We start from the raw sequence: 22,252 nt of genomic DNA on the forward strand, positions 1-22,252 counted from the left end.
ATGTTTCATTTGATTTAAAAATATATATTTGCAATAACATTTTGGGGTTTATGGGCTCTTCCAGAGTCATATTTTACATTTTCAAATACTTAATTAGCTATATAGAAGAAACAAATATACATTGAAAGCTATATGTAAGTGTTTAACATGATTTTTGATAGATGTGCAGAAAAGTCTGCAGGGAAAATATAATTAAGAGACTGCAATCAACTTGTGGTGACACAATATCGTATAGTTCTGTTTACAGTAGCTTCTGTAACTGGATTTTAGCGACAATAGTGCAGATATTGGTCTGTTGTTGTTGCAATGCATTGTGCTGAAAAGTTTAATAAGTTCCAGTGACTGAAGAGGTACAGGCTGTCATTTACAACATTACCTGCTCTGCACGCTGCGCCTGTTCATAGTTGTTCAAGAACGTGCCCCCTAGAGCTGTCCCAACAATAGTTAGACCTTTGCCTGCCTTCAGCTGGTTGGTCAGTGAAAGCAGACGAGGCTGCTCCACATTTTGCTCTGCATCTGTACTGACCAGCACCAGCAGCTGAGGCCTGAAGAGAAGGGAGATCAGAGAGGAGAGGAAGTGATAAGACGGAGTAGAAAAAAAATAGAAGAGAAATGAAAAGAACAGGAAGAGCTGTGAAAAGACAAATAAAGCCACGGGGAAAGGAAAGGCTGAGATGGCCAAGTAAAAGTCCTTGTTTGGAAGGAGAGAAAGAGAAAAAAAATAGCAAGAAAGGTTGATGTTAATATGAATTTACAAATACTTGATTCTCCGACAGCTGTGACAAGAAGGGTCCTATTACGTGAATAAATGAGAAAGCGCACAGACATGTGGTTAATTCCTACGGTAATTAGAGTCATGGTACAGCAACACAGCATACGTGTGTCATACCTCCAGTTTTTGGTGTGTGGGGGACCTTCCTCCAACCGCATGAGAGCGTAACGTGCAGCACTTAGAGACAGACCCCGTATTCCATCGCCCCATTCTTTCTCCGCACTGTGACACAGGCAAGTGCCAATCAATATTTGTCAGTCAAAACATGAACAACAGTTTTTGCAGCTTCACTGTGAATTTAAGAAGTGACAGTGATACAGACAGCCCACCGAAACAAATCCCCTTTTAGATGACAGTTTGACACAATGCAACATGATCACAAGGAATCACAGCATTTAAATACTCAGTGTGTATAGGTCTATACGATAACACTAGAAACATGGTTGATTAGTTACGGTCTTTCAGTCACAGATATGATCAAATTTCCTTCACTTTTCCATGATGCTACACCTAAGATACAGAACTAAGGCTAAAGTAAGAACAGAACAGCACACCTGCTCTGCTTTAAAAAAGCACTACATGCTAAGAGATCTGCTAAGAAAGAAACAGTAATACGGCAGGAAAGTTAAAAAAACATTGTTAGTGGAAATAAAACCTAAAAAACACCAGTTTCCATTTAAATTACAGACAAAAATTACAACTTGGAAAGAAAGACCATTTTTACTAAGTATGAAAAAACAAAACAGAAACCACCTTATATAAAATACCATCTAAAATAACTACCAGTCAAAAGTTTGGACACACCTTCTCATTTAATGTTTTTTCTTTATTTTCATGACTATTCACATTGTAGATTCTCACTTAAGAAATCAAAACTATGAATGAACACATATGGAATTATATAATTAACAAAAAAGTGTGAAAAGACTCAAAACATGTTTTATATTGTAGATTCTTCAAAATAGCCACCCTTTGCTTTGCACACTCTTGGCATTCTTTCGATGAGCTTCATGAGGTCGTCACCTGAAATGGTTTTCCAACAGTCTTGGAGGACTTCTCAGAGATGCTGAGCACTTGCTGGCCTTTTTGCCTTCACTCTGTGGTCCATCTCATCGCAAACCATCTTGATTGGGTTTAGGTCAGGTGACTGTGGAGGCCAGGCCATCTGGTGCAGCACTCCATCACTCTCCTTTTTGGTCAAATAGCCCTTACACAGCCTGGAGGTGTGTTTGGGGTCATTGTCCTGTTGAAATGATGCTCCAACTAAATGCAAACCGGTCTGGATGGCATGCCGCTGCAGGATGCCGTGGCAGCCATGCTGATTGAGTGTGCCTTCAATTTTGAATAAATCCCCAACAGTGTCACCAGCAAAGCACCCCCACATCATCACACCTCCTCCATGATTCGTGGTGGGAACCATGCATGTAGAGACAATCTGTTCACCTTTTCTGGGTCACACAAAGACACGGCAAGTGGAACCAAAGATTTAAAATTTGGACTCATCAGATGAAAGCAACGATTTTCACTGATCTAATGTCCATTCCTTGTGTTTCTTGGCCCAGACAAATCTCTTCTGCTTGTTGCTCTTCCTTAGTAATAGCGTTTTCTTAGCAGTTATTGAACAGGTGATGTAGAGATGTGTCTGCTGCTGGAACTGTGTCGCATTTATATGAACTCTAATGAATTTAGAGAGATGAATTTATCCTCAGCAGCAGAGGTGACTCTTGGTCTTCCTCTCCCGGGGCGGTCATCATTTGAGCCAGTTTCACCATAGAGTTTGACAGTTTTTGTGATTGCACTTGGGGACACATTCAAAGTTTTTGTAATTTTCTAGACTGACTGATTTTCAGCTCTTAAAGTCATAATGGACTGTTGTTTCTCTTTACTTAGTTGATTGGTTCTTGCCATAATATCAATTCTAACAATTGTCAAATAGGGCTGTCAGCTGTGTACCAACCAGACTTCTGCACAACACAACTGATGGTCCCAACCCCATTAAGAAGGCAAAAAATTCCACATATGAACCCTGACAAGGCACATCTGTGAAGTGAAAACCATTTCAGGTGACTACATCATGAAGCTCATTGAGAGAAGGCCAAAGGGTTTGCAGCGTTGTCAACAAAGCAAAGGGTGGCTACTTTGAGGAATCTAAAATAAGAGACATAAGACATTTTTTTCTTTGCTACATAATCCCATATATCTTGCTTCATACATTTGATGCCTTCAGTATGTATCTACAATGTAGAAAATAGTAACAATAAAGAAAAAACATTAAATGAGTAGGTGTGCCCAAACGTTTGACTGGTAGTGTACACAGAGAAAGTATTTGTATACATATGATTATTAACTGAACTCAAATCTTGCAAAAAAAATTTTGAAGAGGTTTATTGAACAACTTTACCTAGAGTATAAAGTCTGAGGAAGATCACATATAGAATAAAAAACAACTCAACCAATAAAACAAAAATGTTAAGATTTGCTAATTAGACACCTACCATCTGTACTCAAACTCAGTCAGAAAACTAACTGAAAATAAAGTAAACTGAAAAAAACACCTGATACAGAAAAACACTCACCCTGCAAACTCAATATACTTGTAGATGGAACCGGCAATTACCATAGCGACAATGGCGTAGTACCAGGAACAGAGGAACATAAGAGTAAGACACAGGCTCATCCCCAGGAAGGAAAGAGTCCTATAGAGTGGAATGCAGAGGCAGACAGAAACATGCAATATAAAACGTTTGTGAATCTTGAAATTCAGCTGTTCCTTCACTTTGCTGTTGGTGAACTGACCAGTGGTAGAACTTGAACCGTGGTCTCCAGTTTGGTGTCCTCAGCAGTGTCTGGAGTGCACATGCCAGATTCACAAACATGTAGCACATCAGGAAGAACCTGCAGGAAACACATATGAACAGGATATAACAAACCTCTTCTTACTTACTCTAACAATATAAGAAAGAGCTCACTCATTGAAATCCAGAAGGGCTGTTATGTTAACATCTATGACATTCACTTGTATTTATGACTGCATTACCAAAGCAGAAAAGTGGTCTACCCCTCTGAGACCATAAAATTTGGTATTTGCATTGTTTAAGTAATAACAGGGGACCAGCTGCTCTGAAATCCCCCACGGTTTTATTCCCCTTAATCTATTTATTTTTTCAAATGGCAAGAAATTAAAGGATTTTTTTCCCAAGTCTTACATGGAGAGGATGGGAGCGACTGCATCCAGGGAGGCAATGAGGATCCCACTCTCGCAGATACAAGCCGTCAGCAGGAGGGACCATGTGGGTTCTCCGTTGGCCTTCCCGTGGCCAAAGATCTACAATGCCGGCACAGAAAACATGTTTACACCACTTCTATTTTAGGAGTATGTCTGCATAAACATCTTCCTCTACCTTTTTAATTCTAGTCAAGTCATTACATGTATATGTTGACTGTATGTAATAAATACAAAACAGATTCTATGAAAGCAGAGGATGTAATAGTGGTGATGACACCTATGCATTTATGCTTTGAAGCCTCACAGTTAGCATCTTGGCCTTCTTGCTTTTTTCTATTTTGAGGAGAAGAACATATTAGGTTCTCTATTTGGATTTAATATTGAAACGACTTTATTGGTACTAATGTCATTATTGATTCAATTTACTCTGATTACTTTCCTTACTGATTCATTATCAATTTTCTATGTGAAAATTGGTGTATAATACAATTGTTTTACTGCACGTCTCTGAATATAACATTGATAAAAGTAAGTTAACTGTTGAGACTTTGATTAAAATAGATTTAATACTTTTTGTGATGGTTCTTCTCAGCTCAAATCCATCCCCAAGAATGCACACTCACAAATTAGCAAACTATCAATCACTAATGTGTCCAAAGAGACCTCGATTTATTATATTTTGTACTGTAAATAAAATAATAATTTACAAAATGAACAAGATTGTGTAGTGAAGAAGAACTGAAACTAATAACTGAATACATAAAATCATTAGGATATTGTTTTCTGAGCTAAATCAAGTAAGAAACAGAGTAACTTTCTCATACTTCCATACAATTTCGTTTCTTTTTTTGACCCAGGGGAGTCACCACCTATTGGCCATTATAAAGAATGCACTTTAAAGCCCCTTGCCCATTGGTTTCACTATGTCCACTTCTTCTATGAAGTCTGCTGTAAGAAGAAAACAGACTGACCCGAAGAGCGGGCACAATGCCATCCTTGGCAATGGCCTGCATGAGACGAGGCGCTCCCGTCAGGCTCTGGAGGCCTGCTCCACAGGTGGAGAAGAAAGAGCCAATCACAATCACCCATGGTGATGGCCAAGCCAATGTGCCAATCACTAAGTTCCCATGGACGCCCTCTCCGAACCTAAACACGATTAACCAAGTGGTCAGTCTCAGACTTATTGTTGTATTTAGGGATGATTTTTATTCAATCAAGGATAGACTTACTTGTCCCTGAGGACCACACCCTCAATGCAGGCACCAAACAGAACCACACTGGACATGTCTGAGCAAATATGGTTCAAGAAAGTAAAGTCATTTCATAACAATATAAATAAATGGTAAATATTCAACACTTTTTAGTGAGCCTTGGTTTAGTGATTATAAGAATTATAAACCGTTCCATCTGAAGATGCACTTAATTATCTGATAAACCAATTAAGTGCATTTGCTGAGGAAAGACGTCAATCGTTTTTGTGTAGTAAATCTCTGAGATAAGATGCATATTACATTGCATGTAATATGTCTTGGTTTCATTAACTGGTAAGTGCATAGGCAGCTCAATGATGTGATTAGAGATCCTAATCAGATCCTAATCAGATCAGCCATTCCATTATAGCTGCTTCAGACTACACGGTATAGGCTGCCTTATATGTTAAAGCACATAAATGGCAGACATGTGCTCAAGAATTTTGTACAAAGAGACTTAAAGCATTCATTGAAATATTAACAAGGTTTCACATGACAAAATAGCTCAAACTCTAATACCAAATTATAATACCAATATTATTCAGAAGCCAGCTGCCATGATTTAAACAAAGATAGGAAATGTGTTCTCATGAATGGTAGATTCATATTTTGGACTACTTGAGGGCATTAGACTGGTATCACAGAAGTTATGGCCTTTTCAAATTTAAAATGCTGACCTTTAATTATGAGGCTTCTTGCAGGCCAGTGAGTGCGTTTGTGCAGACACGTTAGTTAAAATCTAAAATTTGTAAACTTGACCTTTTCTTACAGTGTCCTTTATGAACTGATCCGTTTTAAATACCACTACAAATTCATTATCCCAAGTTTGATCACAACAAGGCCAGACATAAAATATAGGTACAGTGAGGAAATAATTATTCAGTCCCCTGCTGAATTTGAGAGGGTCCTCATTTACAAAGAAATGATAATTCTCTAATTTTATGGTAGTTTCATTTTAATGGAGAGAAACCTTAAAATTAAATATTGAAAAAAAACCCAATCATTACATATTTGTGTGTCAGTATTTGTTTAAGTATTGTACATGTGGCACACAGATTATAATCAATCACTAAATAATTGTAACTTGCAACACCATTTCACAGAGTCTTACGTCCCACTACCATGGGTATGAGCTAAGAGTATTCAAAGGATGTCAGAGACAAGACTAGACCTGCACACGGCTGGAATTGGCTTCAAGACCACCAACAAGAAGCCTGGTGAGAAGGTAATAGCTGTGATTATTCATGTAAGATTTTGCCTCGTGGGGGTTAGGATGATCATGTGAAAGATGGTGGATCAGCCCAAAACTACACAGGAAGAACTTGTTAATGATCTGAAGGCGATTGGGACTAGTGTCACCAAGAACGCCATTGGTAACACACTACGCTGTAATGGACTAAAGTCTTGCTGTCTCCCTGTTTAAGATGACACATTTATGGGACCATCTGATGTTTTCCAGTGAACTCAGAAAAGACTTGGAGAAGGTGTCTTGGTCAGAAGAAATCAAAATCAAGCTCTTTGGGATCAACTCGATCCTTCCTGTTTGGTGCAAGAGAAATGCTGAATAAACCATTTCACCAGTCAACATGAAGGTGGAAGCATTATGCTTTGAGGCACTGTTTTTGCTGATGGTACAGGATAACTTGACTGGATTGTGGGGCCAATGGGCGGTAAAATGTTGGACAAGAGCCTCTTTTCTTCAGCCACAACACTAAAGATGGGTTGTGGATGGGTCAGCTACCATGATAATGACCCAAAACATACTGCCAAGGCAACAAAGAAGTGGTTAAAGAAGAAGCACATTAAGGTCACTGAATGACCTAGTGCAGGTGTCTGCAACTTTCAACATTAGAAGAGCCATTTTAGCTCCTCCTACCAGACAATGGGAGAAAGAGAGCAGCACAACTGGAAGATGGGCAGATGATGGCTGTAATTGGGAGAGAATCAATTAATAAACCGGTATATGTGTAACTCTAATCCTAGCCCATGGCTCATGAACCACATTTTGCAGCTAAAGAGCCACATATGGGTTGCGAACCACAGGTTGCTGACCTGTGGTCTAGCTAGTCTCCAGAACTCAATCCTATACAGAATCTTTGGAGGGAGCTGGAGTTTCGAATTATTAAGTAACAGCCAAGACAATGGCAAATTCCTCCTTAGGTGTACAAACTGGGTGACCAGCTACATCAAACTGACAATGGTTTCTCTGCCAAGTGCTAAGTCATACTTTGTTTGGGGGTAAAGATACTTTTTCATTTAATGACATTCAAATGAAGTCAGAATTTTATGTATCGTTTTTTCTTCTGGAGTTTTGGTTGATATTCTATCTTTCTCCGTTAAAGGGACACTATCATAAAAACTCTCCATTTCTTTATAGGTGAGAAAACGTATAAATTGAAGGGGATCAAACAATTATTTTCCCCACTGTATATGCAGTGGTGTGTGTGCATAACAACTGCCGTCACGGCAGTTGTTAAAGGATACAGACAGTAGAGGTGGTGGTGATGGCTGCAATTGTTCCAATGGGGATTGACTTCTGTGCATCGCGCAGGTCTCCAGAACGGTTGGATCCAGCCATGATCCCTGGAGAGACAGTGAAGTGACAGTTGTTACCAAGATCAGAGATTTGTGCACATACTGTAGAAACACGTGTGCTACAAACAGCAGAATGTAGTAATTTCAGCTAAACTCACTCAAGCTGAATAAATATAAATGTCTGACATTGAGAACAACACCAGGGATGCCATTTCTCAGATGGTTAACAAAAGAATCACTCAGCAGCACACTGATAAGTAAACAAATTAATAAATGTGTCAATGATGAACAACAATAAGAAAAAACTAAGTGGACAGAACAGTTTATGCTTTCACCTGTCACAGACGGGAAGTAAATGCCAACCAGCAATGTGAAAAAGCTGGTGATGTCGGCTAACACGTAGCGGTTAGCGTTGGTTAGAGGATCGTCCTGGTCTTCCACTGACTCCATCTTATCCCTGGAAATGAGGTCCCCTTTCTCATAGTAGTTTCCAAACAGGTTGTCTGGATTGGCATTGAAGAAACATAGAGAGGACTAGAATTAAAATATTCATGCAGACAGAACCTGAAAATAGGTGTTTTTAATCCTTCCATGTTAGCCAAATATTCAATTGGTGACTGAACTCCATGACTAATTAACAAATTTACTTTATTCTTTAGCCATTCAAAATTGAGTTAGTCACTATTTACAATTTCTAATTAGTTTATTAAAATCAGTAAAAAAAAAGATGCTTTCAGAAAACAGAAACATGAATTACTTTGCTTGAGTAGGTGGATTTGGGAGGTTTTTATCTCCCCCTAAAAATGGGAGATAAAATATGATATGTTTTATCTCTAAAAAATAAAGTCAAAAAATTAAAGTGACTTTTAAGTGTGACTCCTTAATTCAGAGTTTACTGTTACACCAGGGTAAAACAAGGTTTGCCTAGCTGTGGTTTTTCTTAGGGTTTCAGGAAGCCCAAGGCTAAGAAATAAGTTTGCTCTACTTTGTCTTTGTAACACTAAATCACCATTTTTAACATTTATTAAAAAGATCTGAAAGCAAATATCTAGAAAAATGAATCAACTTTTTAAGTTCTTTTTACAACATTTAAAGCTGCTCGTACTGGAGTGTTTCTTGATGGACACTCCAGTACTATAACAACAGATCAATGGGAAAAACAGGACATTCAGACCTAAGAAAGTATTTTATCGTAAACATTTCATTTAAAAAAAAAGAAATCTAGAAAAGAACGCCAATGAATTGTCAGTGACTCAGCAGTATAGAAAGATGATAATTGGATCCAAAACGAATGAACCAACCTGCCAAGATTCCACTAGTGACCCCAGGGATGCCCTGGATCTCAGTCACATTGTTGGCAACAAAGTATTTGTCACAGGTAGCGTTGAGAAAAGGTGAATCACAGAACATCTGCCACAGCTGGGTTGTGACTGTCCCATTAGCTGTCTCAATGGTCTTGGCACAAACATCAAAGGACTTCCACACCAAAGTGCGATTCCCCAAAACACACACCCTAGAGGAATAGAAAAGCACACAATTTTGAAATACTGCTGCTGTAGCGACTTTTGTGCATGCGTGTTTGATGTAAACAATTTATTTGGACTTTTTTCTTCTTTAAATTAATTTTATAGTTAAACAATATCTGTTGTTTTAAATTGTTTTCTGACATCTATTGACACCTAGGTTAAAACAATGATGGGTATCACATTATAACACTTAGTTTTCAGGTAAATTCATCTAATTTTTAAATATGTAAAATAAAAAATAAGGCAAATTAGTGCTGGTGCCTTTGTACCACTGATATAATAATGGCATGTTCTCCAAACCTAGCATGTAATTATGTGTTGCTTTTTCTAAAACAGCATGTAGATAAGATGTGTGTTAGTCTGGGCTTTTGTTACCATTTCATCTTATATAATATTGGATTATCTTGGCTCTAACTGCTTACGGGAATACAGGTGGATCCATGGCGGTCTTGATGACTCCGGCGTAGACAGCCAAGATGGAGAGAATGACGCATGCCAGAAACACGAGTGCCAGCTTGTTAACATATTTTACGCCAACGAACACCACTGTGGCCATGGAGGTCAACAGGATGGTCCCGTACACGCGCATGTTGTTAAGCAGGGCGGCCTCGGCCTCAGCACCCTCTAGGCCCTCCAGGGGAAATATGGCTGCTTTGGGCACAATGTAGATCTGCAGAGGAAAGGAGCTTATTTATTTATCTTTGACTTTATGTATCCAGGGAAATCAGCAGTACTTTTATCTTAAAAAAAAAATCCAGAAAATATCATTGCTGCTCAAGGACATCTTAGTGGTACATGTTTTGGAAGTGCGACTTTCACTCCTCACCTTCTATGGCCTGTCTGGGGATTTAAACTGGCAGTTTTCAGGTTACAAACCTGCCTCTCTACCTCACTGTTTGCTGCTAAATGGAAAAGAAAGATGTATATATATATTTTTTTAATTTAATGTATCATTTTTTCTGTGTCATGTCAAGTGTACAGCACTTTGTTTTCTCCTGGTAGTTGTCTGAAAGTGCTATATAAATAAATTGCTTGCTTGCTTGGATATAATAAAAAAGGTGAGAAAGGCAATGAGGGATGAGATGAGTAAAAGAGGACAACTCTGTGAAGTGTGAATATATGCGATGTCACATTAAAAGTCCTCTACTGGAGCTTGAAGCACCAACTCATACTACTGGCTGCTATTTTAATTCTTAATTAAACAACTCAAGCATGGTATTAATATTAAACATTAACTGCCATTATTACACTTTTACTACGGGTCAGTCTAAGAATAGTCAGAAGATAGATGGTAAACCCCTAATTAGACCGTCACTATCTGTCATCAGGTTTAGATGATTCATTGCAAGGCTGTTACATAAGTGTGGAAATTTGTGTCTTTTTTCTCTCAGCCTGAACACTCTTTATCACTATGAAGAGCAACAAGAGAACAAGCAGTGAGTTGTGGTTTCGGTCATTTGGCTGAATGCTAAGAACAGCACATCACTAGGCAAACAAATCGTAGCTTCACGGTGAACTCTTCATGGTTCCTAAAATAGCAGCATCAGTTTGTGTTCCTGACTTGGGTGGAAGGATGAAACATATTCAAATCAGTCTTCCTCGAGATCCGCTCCTTACAATTCTGCAAGGATTGTTATTTTACAATGGAAACTAAGCCAGCTTTGACCCAGAAGACAGAATTAACCTCCAGACACGATCAAACTCCATATCCATTAGAGGCATCCAGAATAATATTATTAACAATAAAAAATGACAGTTGATAACAGTGGACCAAAGTGATGAGAGCTGTTTCAAGGAATGATCCTGTTACTCAGGCAGTGTCTTCATCCCTTATAATGCAGTATTTGCATAATTACCCAATATCCCATGCAACATGGAGGCATTGCAGTGGAAGAAGTGTGGAGTGAAAGGCAGAGGAGGAGAACGAGAAACAGGAGGAGAGAAGCGAAAGATTGAGATGAAAGATCGCGCCATTTCAAAAACTAATCAGAATTCACATTGAAGAGCACATACTGCGAGAAGAAAATAGCTTCAAAGCAAAGTGATGATGAAAATCAACCAAAGGAGAAGAACATGCAAATACTCTGCTTTGTATTCGTTAGAAGCGTAACATTTTTTTTTGTTTCACTTTGCACTGATTGGATTTCAGGAATATCAGAAGTTTCATTGATGTGGGTCTGACCAGTTGGAATAAACAACCCCCCCACCCCCCCCCCCTCCCAAATTTCAATGAATATACTTAAATTAAGGATTTTATGGTTTCTTTTTTTAAATTTTATTTATACTAGACTTGTTGTACTCTCTAATAACTATTCCCCTCTTTAGAAAAATTTAGTCAGCCAGAGGTTTGCAGGCAGGATTAAAAACGAGGGATCATATTCCTTCTGCTGAACAACAAAAATAGTAACAAGCATGGATGAGATTAACAAGCAATACAGGTCATTGTAGCTACAGGAGTAAATCTATCAAATCATTTTTTTAATATATATTTAAAGTGGAGATATTATGCTATTATGAAGGCAGATAACGATACTAACTGTGGCCAAAGTCAAACACCAAGTCAGCCAGAAAGATAAACAAGGATTATTTTGAACTGTAAATCATACAAAGCTACTCTGCGAGAGTCCAGGAATACACACTTTGATCTGGAAATGCACATAATAGGACACCTTCAGAGGAGGAATTTGACATTTGGAGAAATACACAGTTGTTAGAGTTGGACAAGAAGACTGACACACACTTAATATGAAGATTGGAAAAGGGTAAAACAAACTCACTCTAAAATGAACAAACAAGCAAAAAAAAAGAAGCTTATATTACAACACTGAACAATCACGTGAAAACAAAATTGTAAATTAGTACTGGAAAATGTTTGTTGTTACCTGGTTAAAACAAAGAACAGAAAGAAAAGATTAGCCACATTCCCTGCACACATTAGTGATTAATGTTTAAATACCTCTGGGCTAGAGGTTTTGTTTGGCTCCTTGCCTTTAACCATTGAAACGTTTCCAATGTTGGCTTCAAATCTGCTCGGACCAGAACAACATGGTGCAAAAATCGTTTATATATTACCACTATAATTGAATCTAAAGGGTAATATTTTGCCACTGGAGCACAACAAAGTTCCCCTCAGAGTTGCGGGTCTGACAGTGTTATCACCTTGGTAAAAATTGTCAAAATGTGATGTTGGAGGGTTTACTGCAGGGAAGAAAAAGCTGTGATTTGAGTGGTCATCGTCTACTAACCTGGCAGCTCACATCGTTTTTCTTTTAGGTCATCGTGGTCTTGTGACATCACGGATGAATAAGCTTGAAATGGATGTCATTTCAAATAGACAGGATATTAGACGCTTTTCTCTCTCACTCACATAGAAGTGAACTCAAAAAATAAATAAATAAATGTGGCAGCTGTTTGGGATGTATTAAAAACGTCCAAAAACGAGCATTTAACCAGAATCAGTTCCAGAATAAATAAGTGGTTCAAAACAGGCAGTTCACCTGAGGAGAAGTGCATCACTTAATATGATTCATAAGACTATCTAAGACTTGGTGATCGCTGATTGGTTGAGCCATGATGGGGTGAGTCAACTTTTAAATGGTCCTTCCACACTCCAGGCTGGATGTTTGACACTAGCAGATAAGCTGTTTTCACACATGCGTTTCATTTCTAAACATTGGTGAATAGCAGAAAGAGGTGAAGCTGTTACAAGACAGAGACCTGAACAACGTGGACAGGACTTTATTATTATTATTATTATTATTATTATTATTATTATTATTATTATTATTATTATTATTGTTGTTGTTGTTCTTTAACCTCTTGCATGGTCTGAGGGTACAAATGCCATAATATTAATTATGGCATTAAATACTAATAAACTATGCTACACTAATGAAATGAAAAGAAAGTTAACATGTTACTGCCTGGTGATGACATTAACAAAGTCAGAGAGAGTGAACACAAAGAGGGCTTCATTCTCACCAAGAGGAGCTCAATAGCTCCGAGGATGTACATGGCTCCAGCGTACGTGGTCCCCAGGTAGAAACAGATTCCGACCGCTCCCCCAAACTCAGGGCCCAGTGAACGGGAGATCATGTAGTAGGAGCCTCCAGCTACACGAACAGCACAAAATCACTCTGAAGTACTCATTTAATGGGTAACTTTGTCTGTGAGAAGACTAAACGATGACATCTCATGCTGAACCATACATATTTTTTTGTATCTGTTAATTAGTTTTGACATTAGCATGTCACCATGGTGAGTGCAGACATTCACTTCAATTTTGTCTCTTTTAACGACTAACATTTTACACAATCAAATAAAAGAAACTTGACAACAAAGAACAAGAGAGATGTTTAAAAAACTGTCCACTGTGTACACCAGTGAATATCCAGCAGATTTCTTTAAAATTAAAAAACGATTTCCATACATTAATGATAGAAAATAGTTTTTTCTGTAATGCTTTTTTATTTTGGTAGACTGCTTTCTGACAGTTGTAATTTTTGCTGAATTTGCTAGAAAAGGTTTTCTTGTTATTGCATCTTATCACACTGTTATACACAAATGCACAAGCAGTGTGCAAATAAATTAACTGAACATAAATAAATAGACCTTAATCAGCACTTTGGAGCAGCACAAGGGTTGGGACTGGTTATAACAGAGACAGTTATAATTGGCATACACTTCCACACTTCTCTACAAGCCTGTAATTTGCTCTTACCCCTGCTGCATGCACACCAACTGGTAAGATGCAGGCCATCATTACTATGTAAACTCGCTTATAAAATGTAGCTAGCCTGCATATGCACGTTCATGTGTCTGTGTTCAGATACAAACTTGCCGATGCAGATCTTCATGACAAGCATTTGGCTGATGCTTTATTTTGTGTAAATAATGTTGCGTGACAAGGAGCTAAAGTGCACAAGATCCCAGACTAAAGCTTTTAATGTTTCTGGAGATATCAAGCTGCGCTGGGTGTACTGTGCCAAAAGCAATCAGCGAAAAGAGAAATTTAGAAGCGGACAGACTCAAACAGCGATGACTGTGTGGTGCCAGCGTCTGCTCACCCACCTGGCACTACTCCATTGGTAGCGATGGCACTCATAGAGATGGCAGTCAGCATGGTCTACACAGAGAAGGACAGAGGAGCAGGAAAAGAAGAAATTAGATCAAATTTGCAAATTACGCACACAAGTTTTTGATCTTTTCAACTGTGAAGAATACCATTTATTGTTTTCTTAAATTGTGAACTAAACCTCAATGAATAAGGTGTCATGGCTATTTATATCATCAAAAATGAAATGAAACTGGTAAACTAAATCTAAGTAATAAAATAAAAACAAAACTAAGAGTCTGATTTAGCTCAATGCTCGCAACCACAATGCTATATGTGCAAATCAAGTTAGTTGGAAAAAAAAACCCTGAAACAATAATTTTTATAATAATCAGCACTAAATTCAAAGGAGAGATCACACTAATCAGGATGTGGCGGGAACATAAATCTAAATGTCAGACATCTAAAATACATGACTTGATGTTAAAGCTTGAGCAGTTAATGTCAGTCAAAGTCATTGGAACTATTTCAGTTCAACACAGTGTACGAATATGTGAAACATTTTCAAACCCCCTTCAAGATATTTCAGCACAAGCCTGCCTCTGTGCTGCTGCAATAGTGCATGTTGAAGAGTTAGTGGATAACCCTGATCCATCAAGTCATTAGTTTATCCTCTTGCTACCATGGATAGCTGAAAAAAATTGTAATGGAAGTCCATCTAACCGTTAATGAGGCTTTTCTGTGGATACCAAAGACAGAGTAGGGTCTTTCCTGCATTGAAGAATTTTTAGCACATTCCTAGAGGCTTTCAGCAGAGCCGAAAGGAAATCAACAGCAATATTCTAATATTTTTTCTACTCCAGTTTTGTAATTGGAGATGTATTTATTCACGAAATACAGACATTTTGTTTATCAAATGACCAGAAACAAACAGGAAGAATGCACATATTTCTGTCAAATAAGGCAACAGAGCACATTCAGACATCCAGCGACAACTCTTATGGAACTCTGTCGAGTTGAGATATGTAAGGGCACGGTAAAGCGAAGCTCACGGCTATCATAGTCGCCTGCAACACAAAGCGCGAGTACCGACTGGCCTGCAGAGGACAAGAGGGAGAGATGTACGCAGAGAGTGGAAGAATGGTTCAGAAGAAATAAAAAATGACAACGTGAAAGCACTGAGAGTGACTGGGAAAGAGAGCGGGAGAGTGTGTTTGACAGTACAAAGACAGCATTAAGATTTCATTATTCTTTTAGTTGCTATTGTTGAATTTCTGAGTGTCTTTTCACATTGTCTGCACATGAAAGACAGAGGCAGACACAGAAAGAGAAACGCGAGGACGAAATGTGAGAACTGGCTGCCTAAAACATGTCTCACTTTCTCCTATTTTTGGGGGCTTTTCTATAAATGAGTTGTTCTAGTTTATTATGTTATTATTAGTTGAGTTTTGAATGTAAAGTTATATATATTATTAATTCAATCTGTGCTTGCATGCAGCATTAGTGCAATAGCAGTCTGTCCTGGGTAACATTTAAACTGTAATCACCTTCCTAAAATGTAAGGTAAAAAAGAACAACAGTAAATTCTGTTACTGACAAGAATAGTGGTTAATAAATGCAACATTTTACAGAACAATTACTTATTATTATTTATTAATTTACCACAACAATCAATGGTTGTTTCTTTTCAAAGTTTCTGTTTCAGCTACACTGGAGTGAGGTTTTCCAGCCACGGGAAACCATGCTGGTTATGTTTAACTGTTATTGTATCTGTCTCTGCAAAGACTTTAATGTGGTTAGTGTCACCTGAGGGCCCAGTGGACTGATGATCAGGAGTGAACAGTGAGTTGGGCTCTGTTTCTCACTCTAATCTGGTCATAATGAGGCCAGAAACCCTTCTCCCACCACAGCAGATAAGACAGTAATTGTTTAAGTGTTTTATCTGATGTGGGCAGCAGCCACTCAGAGGTAGTCAGTCGCATACCCAATCACTGAATCTCCATGCAGAAAAGCCAGCAATGCACTTGTCTGATTTGCAGTGCTGGCAGTGTAGCCAAACAGGATTGGTGCTTTAGTAATGCTTCGCTCTGAATTTTATGTATGTCAATAATATTAAAGGTAAATTATACACTATACCCCCCCTTTGACTTTGTCTTTAAAACACATGCTCTGTTTTATATTGATACGTGATTTTCAATTACTATGAGTCTGGAAGGTGGTCTATATGTTTTAATTTCCAAGAAGTACTGCACTGTAATTTATGCTCATAGCAGAATCTTATTTCTGCCATCTCATTCTGAAGATATATATCGTTAATTCTAGTCTGAAGCACAGCAAACAATACAGCTCTTTCAGTTCAGTCTGAAGGAGTAGCATTGTAAGAGTTCTGACTATTTCCTGAGAAACAGAGGTTTAGATCCAGTTATTTATGCAAGTGCCAATTTAAGACTTTATCAAAGCTCTTTGTGTGAACCAGTGCTCATGGAGCGAAATATAATTAGAAAACTAAAGCTGACAAACTGAGCATGTTAGTGACAGCTGCGATTTCAGCTGGCAATATCAGTAGGTAACTGGCTTGAAATGAGAAGCCTGCTTTTGTCTGTGTGAAGTCACAACTCACTGTTTTGAAAATAACAAGAATTTGGAGTTGAAAATCTGACAGTATCAATATTGTTAGCCTCATCGTGCGTTCTATGAGAACAGAAGGCTTGACAGGCACGAGGAGTGGAAATGAATGAGGGCGATTAGGTCAAGCAACCAATTATTTGAGGTTTATCTGTGTTTCAGTGGAAACTGTATCGATATATGGATCGATTCTGCGTTGATTTTGTCTACAACCAGCTGCAGACAAGACAAAGTAGCAACTATCACTTTTCAAAACTCAAATTTTGTCTCCAGTTAGATGAATAATTTCACCTTCAATCTATGATTGATTGCTGATGTGCAATTAATGTCATATGTTGTTTTGTTTGACTGAACCACCACAAGTGGCAACAGAAGAGCAGATGATTTTGTTGTTGTCACTGTTGTGAAATACCATTTTTATCACTTTTAGTTAAATGACCCTTTGGGCATCACTGCAGACAGGGACTCTAGCAGAAAAAGTCATGCATGAGAAACTGCCTGGCTTTCATCTCCAATGATCTCACCTGCAGACCCAAATGGACCACAACATAGGATCAAAAGCAGATACTGGAGATCTAATAACTAAATCTAACACCGATTCCTCTGTAGTTCAAGCACTTGATGACCAAATCATGTCTGTATTCGCAGAACATTTGAAGAGTGGCACTAAAAAAACCCAGCGATGTTCTGTTTTAGCAGGCAGGATGGGCAAAATCTTTCTTCCCACTGACCCAGAGCCTGTGGCCTGTTTTATCGTCCCACTTTCAGGCTGGTAACCTAAAACTGTGATGGTTTGAGAGTTTGCGTTAGTGAACATCCTCTGGTTTATAACTCTCTCTTTCTCCATGAATCCTGGAGTCAGTGCCTCCAAACTCACATGTACCCAAAAGCCCTCTAGGCTCTAAGCATGCCAGTAGAAAGGCCAGATTAGACCTCCCCACCATCTGTCTCATCCACATGAGATACAACAGCACACAGCTTACATTTCGCACAAAGGAGATGTTTTCCTTCAAAATGTAATCGGAATGGTAGCAAGGCCTGAATAATTGCTAAGCCATCATGATTACAGATGAGCCCTAGGAATGTATTTGGTGAAAAAAGTCATTTTTAAGAAAAGCCTGCCAGCTGACACACTCCCCACTGATGACCCCAAAGGACACTTTTGGTCTGTTTCTTCCCAAAGCTACAGACAAATTCTGAATTGGTCTTTTTTTGACCTTACAGTTGAGCGGAAATTGGTTTCGACAGGACTGGAGCTTTTGCCTTGCCCTGAGAGCGTGCTTCATTATCATGCTTCATTACACAAATGCAGAATGGTTTTTTTGAGGTACAACTTCATCAGTTGACATACAAAAGCACAGAAGTTTCAGGGTGCTGCTCATCACTTGAAATCCCTGTGGATGGTATACTATGGAAGGCACCAATGTCAAATGACAGTGATTGAGGTGATTTTCACTTTCAGAGTGATGGTGGGAATGGAAACTATAAGTAAGAGGACGAGGTGCTGCTGTGCTATGCCGCGAGACAAGAACAGACGTGGCAGAAAAAGGACAAAAATTGAATAATAGAATAAGAATGAGAGCAAGAGAGAGAATAGAATCAAAGGAAGAAGGAGGAGGAGAAAGGGAATAATGAGACAGAAACATGGAAAAAAGAAAAGGCTTGGAGAAATTGAAGAAGCGAAAGAGTAAAATATGAGGAGATGAGCGAGAAAGGCATCCTAAGCATTTAAATGAGTCACGACAGAGGGCATCCAACCCTTCCCCTCACAGCATTTGGATTCAAGACCTGGAAGTAATGAGGAAGACCAAATAACAGATGACTTTCCATCTAGAATATTAAAGCTCATTTTAATGTGGTAAGAGCCTGTATTCATTATCTGGGGTAAAAAGACTCATATACCAGTACGACGTACACACGTTTGAGCATCCCTGTTTGGAGAATGCTGTCTGCAGCAAAGCACTGATTTTTAAAATGGTGGCCTGCGTGTATAATTTCATGGTTAATGGTTTAATGTGTCAGAGCCGTTCCACACGGAGGCGCGTTCTTTATATAACGATTCCCTGAATGTTTGAGCACTGCGGCTCGTTAACGTTCCGCCAAGATGTGACAGAAAAATATTGGCGCGAGCGTTTGACAGCTGCAGATATGTGCAGCTGTGATTAAGCACCTGAAAAGTGCACTGTCAGTGACATCCCATGAAGTGAATAAAACATGGGGTCCTGCTGTATATTATTAAGCTCTACAACATGCGAGATTCCTTCGCACTTTGGCTCCTGTGGATTTCACTCAGGTGGGCATCGCTGCGTACACGTATGTACATGCACACACACACGCGCTCATTGCTGAGAGCCCCTGAAGGCCTCGGTGGTTATGTAAGGAGCTCAGGAGGAGAGAGGTGGGGGTTTCTCACACACCGTTCACGCTCGAGCTTATCGCCCCGGGGCTCTGCAATGAGCTCAGTGTGAGTGATAAAAAGTGTGTGTGTGTGTGTGCGTGTGTGTGTGTGATATTAAACAGTGAGACGAAATTACTGAGAGATGTTTTTCAGAGTTTATTCTAGTAAATGGACGTAAGGAACTTTTTAGCACTGATTCCTCTGTGTGTGTGTGTATGTGTGTGTTAAAGCATAAGAAATGAAGCATAGGAATTGCAAATGTGTTTGTGTGTTTGCACGACTTCCTGTCAAGCTGTGTCTGAACCAGCTTTGATCTCCAAGCTTTTTTTTTTCTCTCCTGCTATTTTTTCCACCATAAAACTGAGTGCTGTATTTTTTCATGCACCACACAAAATCTTTTTATCCCCTTTTTATTAATTATTTATATTTTTATGATGCTGATGGAAAAAAAATAATAAGCTGATGAGATTCAGTATCTATATTTTAGAGGTAATTACTAAGATATCAGGCTCAAACATGGAATTACATATTATGTTCTATCAATATGCTGTTTCATTCAGTATGCCCTCTATACTGTCACACAGAAAAAATGACGGGGCCGCAGCATGTGTCTGTGCAGGCAGTGTTTGGGATTTGAGGGGGTCGTTCTATAAATATACTCAGCTGGAGGAGAATCTAGGTTGCACAAACTCGCAGACAAACCAACATAAAGTCCATAACCCAAAATGCAAATCAGAGGAACGACGCACAGCTCTTACATCTTATAGACCACAAAGTTTTAATTAAACTGTCATGTACAATAAAATTAGCAAGGCAATCCACTGAAAAGCCATACTCAGGCTGGATGCGCCTGTGTTGTCTGACAGAAAGCTCTCATGCAGGGCATTGTCAAGTTTTCAACAGAGACAGTAAATTAAGTCAACACCCTTCAGAATAGAGATGTTAAGCTTTTGAGTGAGGAGGCCAAGTATATGCTCTCTGACAATCAAATGCATCAAACACGATCATCTTGTAGAAGCCAGCCAGACCACTGACAGCAGCGACTTCGATCCTGTGGGAGAGTCTTATGTAATGCGAGTCTCAGGGCCACGGCAGGGTGTCAGTCCAAAGTCACTCTGACACATGACTCTGTGGCAGTGACATTAAAGGGAACCAGGGAGCATCACAGTGTGTCATGTTGTTCTTTTTTACAGACTGAACGTGTGGGGTCTGTGAAATACAAACAGATCATCGACAGAGAGGCAGTTTGCTCTTTATACAGCACAAAAGGAACCTGGTTATGTGATCTGCAACGTTACACTTCACTCAGACCCAGAATCATTACACCGGCTAAAATAAGATGATTAAAACCTCCTCTCTTGAAATTTCACTTTAACACTACTTTGCTGGATTTGGTGCAGGGTCAATGATACCATTCTGGCAAATAAAAATAGATACTACATCTCACAAACAGCGGCTTTCATTCATCTAATAAATGAAAGATCCCTAGTTCAGGAGACACAAATCCTTTGGGGGTTGAGTCAGGAAGGGCATCTGCTGTAAAAATCTGCCAAAGCAAACATGCGGCGCTACCCGCTGTGGAGACCCCTTGTGAATAATGGAGCAGCCGAAAGTAGCTTCTTCTATGTCTCGAAAACAAGAAACTGCAAAACTCTAAACTATGAGTATTTTCAGAAAATTGAGCTTTTCGAAAAGAGCGATAACACAAAAAAACATAACTGCTTATTAAACCGATACAGAAGAAGAAGTTTTATTTCATACATCTCAAACCTCTGTGAACGTTCTTAGTATCAGGAACCTACGTATGTAATTCTCAGCACTGTTTGGACTTGGCAAGACGTAAAAAACATTTTAGGATCCTCTATAATCTTGCTAACGCCTGTGTCCTCAAATATAAACCTGCCACCTTCAAGTGAACTGTCGCTGCTAAGAATATGGAAAGAATTTGGTATAAAAATAGGTTAACTAATATACTTAGATATAGTAAAAAGGAATACTATATGAAGCAATTAGATATAAATAGAAATAATATTAAAAGATTATGGGAAATACTGAACAGTGTTAGAAAACGTGGGACATTTGACACTATAGATCATGATATATTAATAAGAAAACTGGAACGTTACGGTGTCAGAGGGGTAGCTTTAGATTGGGTCCGGAGTTATTTAGGTGACAGGAAGCAGTTTGTGAAATTAAATGATGGTTGCTCCTTATGTATGGACATTGCTTGTGGTGTACCCCAAGGGTCAGTTTTGGGTCCAAAATTCTTCAACTTGTACATTAACGACATCTGTTAAGTGTCCAAAGTATTAAAAATGGTTCTCTTTGCTGACGATACAAACATTTTTTGCTCTGGTGATGATCTGCAGAATTTATTGGAGGATATGACTAATGAAATAAGTAAAGTGAAGTTCTGGCTAGATAAAAACAAATTATCATTCAATTTGAATAAATCTAAACTTATGTTATTTGGAAATAGTAGTTTAAATACAAATGCTAACATTCAAATAAATGGTGTTGATATTGAAAGAGTCAGTGAAAATAAATTTCTGGGGGTAATAATAGATGAAAAACTTAACTGGGGAGCTCACGTAAGATATATTCATTCCAAAGTATCACATAGCATTGCAATACTAAACAAGGCAAAGCAGGTGTTCGACAGAACATCACTTCATATTCTCTACTGTTCACTGGTTTCACCATACTTAGGCTACTATGCAGAGGTCTGGGGCAACAACTATTAAACCGCATTACATTCACTTTTTACTCTTCAAAAAAAAAGGCAATTTGAATCATCCACAATGCAGGTTATAGGGAACACACAAACTCACTATTTTTGCAGTCTGAAATATTGAAAATTGACGATC

The 22,252-nt window shown here is 38.6% G+C and overlaps 2 protein-coding genes across 2 annotated transcripts in view; one reads left to right on the forward strand and one right to left on the reverse strand.

Moving 5' to 3' along the window:
• LOC146670440 (N-acetyltransferase 8-like) overlaps nucleotides 1–22,252 on the forward strand; it is an 850,360-nt gene that overhangs the window by 589,916 nt on the left and 238,192 nt on the right. The gene's annotated exons all lie outside the window — the stretch shown is intronic.
• Nucleotides 1–22,252, reverse strand: part of slc12a5a (solute carrier family 12 member 5a) — a 194,504-nt gene that overhangs the window by 14,038 nt on the left and 158,214 nt on the right. Inside the window, exons 5-17 of the mRNA XM_085407391.1 lie at nucleotides 14,380–14,434; nucleotides 13,291–13,421; nucleotides 9,732–9,979; nucleotides 9,085–9,296; nucleotides 8,119–8,286; nucleotides 7,733–7,831; nucleotides 5,228–5,285; nucleotides 4,970–5,144; nucleotides 3,979–4,097; nucleotides 3,569–3,667; nucleotides 3,349–3,468; nucleotides 890–994; nucleotides 377–545 (exon numbers count right to left, since the gene is read on the reverse strand). Coding sequence (XP_085263517.1) covers nucleotides 377–545; nucleotides 890–994; nucleotides 3,349–3,468; nucleotides 3,569–3,667; nucleotides 3,979–4,097; nucleotides 4,970–5,144; nucleotides 5,228–5,285; nucleotides 7,733–7,831; nucleotides 8,119–8,286; nucleotides 9,085–9,296; nucleotides 9,732–9,979; nucleotides 13,291–13,421; nucleotides 14,380–14,434 — 1,758 coding nt within the window. The remainder of the gene's footprint in view (nucleotides 1–376; nucleotides 546–889; nucleotides 995–3,348; nucleotides 3,469–3,568; nucleotides 3,668–3,978; nucleotides 4,098–4,969; nucleotides 5,145–5,227; nucleotides 5,286–7,732; nucleotides 7,832–8,118; nucleotides 8,287–9,084; nucleotides 9,297–9,731; nucleotides 9,980–13,290; nucleotides 13,422–14,379; nucleotides 14,435–22,252) is intronic.

Source organism: Rhamphochromis longiceps, linkage group LG5 (assembly GCF_057381845.1).
Source record: "Rhamphochromis longiceps isolate RC_006_pf linkage group LG5, R_longiceps_female_GT1.1, whole genome shotgun sequence".
Classification (NCBI taxonomy): Eukaryota; Metazoa; Chordata; class Actinopteri; order Cichliformes; family Cichlidae; genus Rhamphochromis; species Rhamphochromis longiceps.